Genomic DNA, 6864 nt, shown 5'->3' with positions numbered 1-6864 from the left:
CGCCGGCAGCGGAAGGTGCTCATCCTCAGCCAGGACAGCTTCTACAAGGTGCTGACCGCCGAGCAGCAGGCCAAGGCGCTGAAGGGCCAGTACAAATTCGACCACCCGGGTGAGCTGCGCGCTGAAGGGCCAGTACAACTTCGACCACCCGGGTGAGCTGCGCCCCGGGGGCTGCGGCCCGAGCCCCGCCGCCTTTCTCCCGTGTGCAGCGCGGTGGAGTTCGCGGTTGGCGAGCAGCCGGGGCTCACCGCGAGGGCGTGCGGAGCTGCGTGACGGAAATGAGCTTTGCCCAGCACACATCCGTATCCTCACGCGTGTGCTTTGCCGCTGCGCTGTGCGAGTGCCGTTCTGGTGCACCGTCGCAGGGAGCGATGCTGGGGAGTCAGGGAGTGTCCCCGTGTCCTCATCCCTGGCGCTTGAGGGCATTTATACTCTAATAAACCGTGTCATTCCCCAAGTCCTTTCCTGCTGCTTCCTGTCCACGTAACCCCCTGCTCGCCTTGCTGGGGGGAGTGCTACAGACCCCCCGCCCACCCAACAGCGACCTGCCCTTGGTGGGTGCCTAGAGCTCACCAGGGCGGTTAACGCTCTTGAAAAGCATTAGTCTGAGGTTTTCTAAATTACTTTCTGCTAATGGACTAGGAGTTGCACAGTATTACACAATTACCGAGTGGTTTGGTGAAATTACACAATTACCCGCTTGACCTCTGGGTTGTTAGTTTCATTGTACTGGGGTTGCTTGTAAGCAGCAGACTCCCTCTTTGCTATCTCTGTCACCAAAGGCAGCAGTTCTGATTTGGGCGGCGAGTGTGGCTTACTGCTGGTGGGACGGAATAAAGCACGAGTTCCTGGTGTAGCGGGGCACAGAGAGCTTTTCCTCTGGGCCTGGAAGATCTGAGCAGAACACGTGGTAGAGAAGGCGCTGAAGTTCTTCCTTTTTAAACCTCCCTCTCACAGATGCTTTTGATAACAACCTGATGCATACAACCCTGAAAAATATTGTGGAGGGCAAAACGGTTGAGGTACCAACGTACGACTTTGTGACCCATTCTAGGTAAGTGTCGGCGTTGTGCGAAGCGTTGGGGTGTGCAAGTAGATGTCCCCAGCTGGGCCTGGGCACAAGCTGCTTGTCTGTGGAGTAAGACCCGTTTACTGACGTGCTCTGGGTGGTTTTTCCTGGCAGGCTGGCAGAGAGGACGGTGGTTTATCCCGCTGACGTTGTTCTCTTTGAGGGGATCCTGGTTTTCTACAACCAAGACATTCGGGACATGTTCCACCTCCGGCTCTTTGTCGACACGGATTCTGACGTCCGGCTGTCCCGCAGAGGTAACGCTCTGTCCCCACGGGCAGCACCAGCCTCTCGAGATCCTTGTCCATCCTCGGCCATGTGGTAAGACAGGCTTTATCTTGCCATTCCCAGTGCTGCGAGATATGAAGCGTGGGAGGGACCTCGAGCAGATCCTCACCCAGTACACCACGTTCGTCAAGCCTGCCTTTGAGGAGTTCTGCCTACCGGTACTACTGGCTTCACACGCTTGCTTTGTGGGGTTTTTGGGGTGAGAAGGAGCAGGGTCTGCTGGGGATCAGCTGCGCTGCAGGAGGTGGCTGTCGGTACTCACGTGTCACGAGCCCTACGCTCTCCCCTCTGTCTCATCTATTTAACCACGACAAGCTGTGTGTTTAAGGAACTTAAATGGTTGCTCCCTTGTCACAAAGCACCATGGAAACCCCTGGAGGCTGCGCACATTTGCTCGCTGCTGAGGCTGTCTGAGCCTGGCTCCCTTTCACTGAAACACTCCCACCCTGCACCAGTTCTTCAGCCTTGCGGGAAGAGCGAGCTCGGTTTCCAGCAGCCTCTCTCAACAGGGAACGCTGGTGAAAACCTGGGGCAGACCATTACAGCATCTGCTTGCTACGCCATGTAATAGGAGGCCGATTTAGGTGCTCACATGATCAAAGTAATTTGCAAAAAAACCTTTGAGAACAAAATCCTGCACATGAATTAAATGAGATGGAAAAGGCACTTCTTGCTCTAGATCAAAGCGGTTCTGGGATGGTAAAAGCACTCATTAGAAACGCTGGATTTGCCAGCCTTTTTGTTCGTAGAGGCAGGGGGGGAAGCAGGGGCTCTATGGTGGTAAAGATCAATAAACTGTCAGCAGAGGCAGGAGGGAATTTCATGTACACGTTGAGTACCTTGGCTCTTGGCAGAGGCTTAGCAATGGCTTGTGAAATGCTGATTAGAACCAGCTCTTAGCAAACAGAACTCGGTCTCGAAGCGGGTGACCCGTTTGAAGGCAGCGAACCCTTCAGAGGTGTTCAGGTACACGTTGAGTACCTTGGCTCTTGGCAGAGGCTTAGCAATGGCTTGTGAAATGCTGATTAGAACCAGCTCTTAGCAAACAGAACTCGGTCTCGAAGCGGGTGACCCGTTTGAAGGCAGCGAACCCTTCAGAGGTGTAAAAGCAAGTACTCCACTCTCAACCTACTGCTTCTGCCGTCGAGCTTCACCCCCCACCGGCTCCCTTCCCTTCGCACTAACCACCTTCCCTGATGCTCGTGCCTTCAGCCAGGTTAAGCAAAGGGGCAGTGAAAACAATCCCTGACCTTAAATCCAGTGCAGGTCAGCCAGCGTGACCTCAATTCCTTTAGGTGTTTCCATGACCGAGAGCTTTAACTGGCAGCCCCTGAGCACAGGAACCTCTCCATCTTTGCCTCTAGCTTTCTGGCATTTGTAGCTTCTCGCTAGAATAATTTTCCCATGAACACTTTTCTTCCTAGAGTAAAGCTGCCTTTTCCCATTAACAGTCTCCACCACCGTTGCTGTTTTGCAGACAAAGAAGTATGCAGATGTGATCATCCCCAGAGGAGTTGACAACATGGGTAAAAGGGAGTTGGGTTCTCTGCCTGATTCCTCTGGGGATCCACCTCTGGGGTTGGGAAGAGAGCAGCTGGGGCACCACTGCCTGGTTTCGGTGCTGCTAAGGAAGGGTGTTTGGGTGGAGGGCTGGAGGGGCGGTTGCTGCTCAGAGGCTGACCGGGCTGCTCAGCCTGTGGAGGGCTGGGAACAGTGACATGCGATTGGTGACGCAGAGCAGGGCACCTTTGTGAATGCCGGTGCGGCAGCTGGCAGTTTCTGTGAGGTTGGAGCTTGCTGCAGAGGGCTGGCATAGTTCCACTTAAGGGCTTGTTAAAACCTGGTGTTGAGCAGGGCGGGATGCTCCATGTTTTCTGGACGGGTTGGCCAAGAAATCCCTCGTGTCCTGTATTTCCTGTTCCTCTCTGCAGTTGCTATAAACCTCATAGTGCAGCACATTCAAGACATCCTGAACGGAGACATCTGCAAGTGGCAGCGAGGGGCCGTGAATGGACACGGTCGGACCTACAAGCGGCCGTTCCCCGAGCAGACGGAGAGCAGCGGCGTGCTAACGGCCCTCTCTGCAGTTGCTATAAACCTCATAGTGCAGCACATTCAAGACATCCTGAACGGAGACATCTGCAAGTGGCAGCGAGGGGCCGTGAATGGACACGGTCGGACCTACAAGCGGCCGTTCCCCGAGCAGACGGAGAGCAGTGGCGTGCTAACGGCTGGCAAACGCTCCCACCTGGAGTCCAGCAGCCGTCCACACTAACCCATCAGCATCCGAAGGATTTGCCTCTGGTCCAGACCAACACCGAAGACAGCTTTGGGGAAGGACCTCAACAGAATGGTTGGTGAAGTGCCCTTTAAATCATCCTGGCAGCAGAGGGGATACTGCTGTGACACTTCTCACTGATGGAGAGGAAGGAGTTGGCCCATAAGCCCTTCTCTCTTCCCAAACGTCTCCCTTTTCTCCCTACGATGTCTGGCATTCTGGTGTTAATGAGGGGGTTAAGGGCAGTGCTTTTTAATTTTCAAAATGAGATCTAATGCTGCAGTCTCCCCTGAAAATTAAGTGCTACCAAGTGATTATCAAGATACCCCTTTCCCTGATGATGATCTTCCTTAGCAGAAGTCTCTTTATCCAAGACTGGCACAGGGCCTGTTCACTGTAACAGGCAGGTGCAGTCCTTGCTCTTCTCCACCCTGCTGGCACCTGGAGCTCGGGCACTGCTCCCTGCCAGCAGCCTCCTCTTCAGCCTGTAGCAGCATGCGAGGGCAGAAGGACTGAGCTGTAGAGGAATCTCTCCTCAAGGGAGATGAAACAGAGGCTGGCTGAGACAAATTGGAACTTGCAGTTCATCAGGGAGACAGGCCCAAGTTGTTCTGTGATTCTGGTTCCTAATTTATTCCTTTCTAAGCTCCCAAACCTTGCTATACTGTATGATTAATTTTTGTACCCAAATAGTCTCCTTTACCAGTTACTGAATGTGTGAGCTCCAACAGGATTGAGTTGCTCATGGGAACAGAATCCTGACCGTGTCAGCATTCATGTCTTTTAGGGCGTTTCTGTACTGCTGGTTGCAGATTCTGCTGGGCGGAATCCGTCCGCTTTCAGAGCTGGGTGGTAGGATCAACCGGGCAGAGGGGGGGAAGCTGTGAACCACAGGACCCTCCTTCTGATGGCACAGACTGCTCTGGACACGCTTCTACCCTCACGGGGTCAAAGCACTTGCCTTGCACTCGGGCAGGTTGAACTCACTGTCTGGGCTTCTCAAGAGCACAGACAAGAGGCTGGATATTTAACCAGTGACATCGCAGTTCTCTTGCTTAGCCCAGATAAGGGACACTGCAGTGACACGAGTTTTCTGGAAAAACGCTGAAGCCAAGTGCTGGTTGGGCCTTTGGAAATGTCCTTGTGGTATCCTTGAGCCTGAACTCAGGGTGTGATTTTAAGAATGGGGTGGGGGGGAATATTATCAAGAGGAACTTTTTCATATCTGTCTGCTAGTTTTCTAAAAGCAGGGTCTAGCTGTGTTGGTTACGGTTGTGTTTCTTTGGCTAATAAACAAATGAACAAACAGTGAGCAGAAATGACCCTTTATATAAAGGTATTTATGCACCACCCCAGCAAAAAGGCAGTGAAAGGAGCATTCTCAGAGATGCTTTTATACTCCATGGTTTGTTCTACCCTGAGCTCAGAATTGTCGGTGCTGTAATGGCTGAAGCTTTACAGAAAGAAAAACTTCTAAAAAAAAGCCATTTGCCCTGACATCCCTACGGTCTTTTCAACACTGGGAAGGGGTGGAGGTTGGTTTCCTACTGGTGCTCACCGCAGGTCGGTGGCACCTCTCTGTAAGGGCAAGGAGGAAGCCGTTCAGTGCTGATCTGCTCCTGGGCACTGGTGAGCGCAGGGGACAGACTTAGAGCGTGAGGTACTGCACTGAAGCATTAGCCAGCCGGTGGAGTTAAGTAGGAGCAAAAGAATCATTACACCCTCCCCTGAATGACTGTGGTGTTGGATCATACCTTCCTCTGGGTGGGGGGTGGTGGTGTCAAAGCAGCCGTGACTGGCGTTTGTTAGAGCAGGAGGGAGCTCTGCTTGGCCAAGGGCTGCCGGTTCTGGTCAGCTCTGAACTGTGCTGCAAGATCCTGCTGCTGCAGCTACGTGAAAAAAACCCAATTGTCCATGGTGTAGGTACTGTGAGCTGCGTTGAGTACCTGTACAGGGCTGTTACAAACACCCCGCTGAGCAATCCCAGTCCTTCACATACACCCTCTCCCACCCTGCGAATTCCTCCGCTGCTGTGGGTCAGGGCACAGGTTACCGGCCATATTTATACCCTGAACTCATATGTACAAGCTGGAGCAGGGTTCCTTGTCAGCGTGATCGCCCTTCCTCCGAGTTCCTCTTCCTGAGACCTCTGGGGTGTAACGGTGCAGCCCCGCAATCATGATCCTGCCATTGCTGCACACAGTGGCTCCGTGTGAACGCCCCACGGCCAGGGGATTCTTCTGGTTTGGGCTGACTTCTTGGCCTGCCTGAAGCTTTCATTTAGCTGTAACAGCAACTTTTTCATGTCTATTTGTTCTGTTTTTTGCTTAGCTTCATAAAAGATTTGTTTATGTATGTGGCTAATAATAACAAATCATCATTCAAAGCAGTGTGAGCTATTTATAAACTTAGCGTAATGCTTAATGAAATTGGGCTGCTAGTGGAGCAGTGAATGTTGGGGCAAATAATGCGGTGTTGAGGACTACAGTCATGGGCTGATGCTGACTGCAGGACCGGTTACTGCCAGTTAAAGCTGTCTAAGGTTTAGAGCTGGGAAAACCCAGTTTTTAGCTGTAACAAAGAAAACAGAAGTGTATCTGCTGTTCTGGAGAGGAACCATGTACTCGTAAGGTGGAATTGCAGACCAAGGTGCTGGGAAACAGAGAAAACAGCCATCGTGCAAGAAGGAAGAAACCATCGACCTCATACTCCAGGGAATGAGGAAGAAGAAACCCTTGGAGCATGTTGTTCCAGCAAAGGACTGGGATGCTGCTGTCTGAAGTCAGCAACCTTTAGACCCTGCAGCGTAGTGGAAGGGTGAATGTCATGGGTGGAACCTGGGAGTTGTCCTCATGACAGCTGTATTACTGTTGAGACCTTTTTTTTTGTACCAGTACTTTTATTTTCTTTTTCTGTACTAATTAGATCTGGACTACTATCCATGATTTGTTTAGACAGTTCAGATTTCAATGACACTAACAATAAATCCTTAGCTTTGCGTAAAAGGCGTTTCCTTTTGCCTGTAAGAGGTTGTGCTTGTTACTGTTTTCGGATAAGGATGTTCCAGCTGTCCTTCCAGCGCAAGGCCTTCAGCTCAGTGACAGACAGCGAGGGCTCCCCATAGGTCACAGGGCTGAACGTGCGATAGACAAAGTAAATCGAAGAGAACCAGGCTACGATCAGGGCACTGAACATGCTCTTGAGAAGCAGCGATCTGGTGGGGGGGAGA

The 6864-nt window shown here is 52.0% G+C and overlaps 2 protein-coding genes across 2 annotated transcripts in view; one reads left to right on the top strand and one right to left on the bottom strand.

Moving 5' to 3' along the window:
- Positions 1-3: 3 nt before the first annotated feature.
- UCK1 (uridine-cytidine kinase 1) lies at positions 4-3632 on the top strand (the record flags this gene model as incomplete). The annotated part of the gene is made up of 6 exons (XM_010138520.1): positions 4-109; positions 958-1054; positions 1184-1326; positions 1421-1515; positions 2835-2883; positions 3445-3632. Coding segments are annotated over 6 exons (678 nt in total), but the record flags the coding sequence as incomplete, so codon positions are not given.
- A 3042-nt stretch (positions 3633-6674) lies between these two features.
- The window catches only part of POMT1 (protein-O-mannosyltransferase 1), a 12075-nt gene continuing 11885 nt past the window's right edge, over positions 6675-6864 (bottom strand). Inside the window, exon 19 of the mRNA XM_010138519.1 lies at positions 6675-6849. Coding sequence (XP_010136821.1) covers positions 6675-6849 — 175 coding nt within the window. The remainder of the gene's footprint in view (positions 6850-6864) is intronic.

The sequence above is a fragment of the Buceros rhinoceros genome, unplaced genomic scaffold (assembly GCF_000710305.1).
Source record: "Buceros rhinoceros silvestris isolate BGI_N320 unplaced genomic scaffold, ASM71030v1 scaffold21156, whole genome shotgun sequence".
Taxonomy (NCBI): Eukaryota; Metazoa; Chordata; class Aves; order Bucerotiformes; family Bucerotidae; genus Buceros; species Buceros rhinoceros.
The sequence above is the reverse complement of the archived record's forward strand: the minus strand, read 5'-3'. Positions and strand labels throughout refer to the sequence as shown.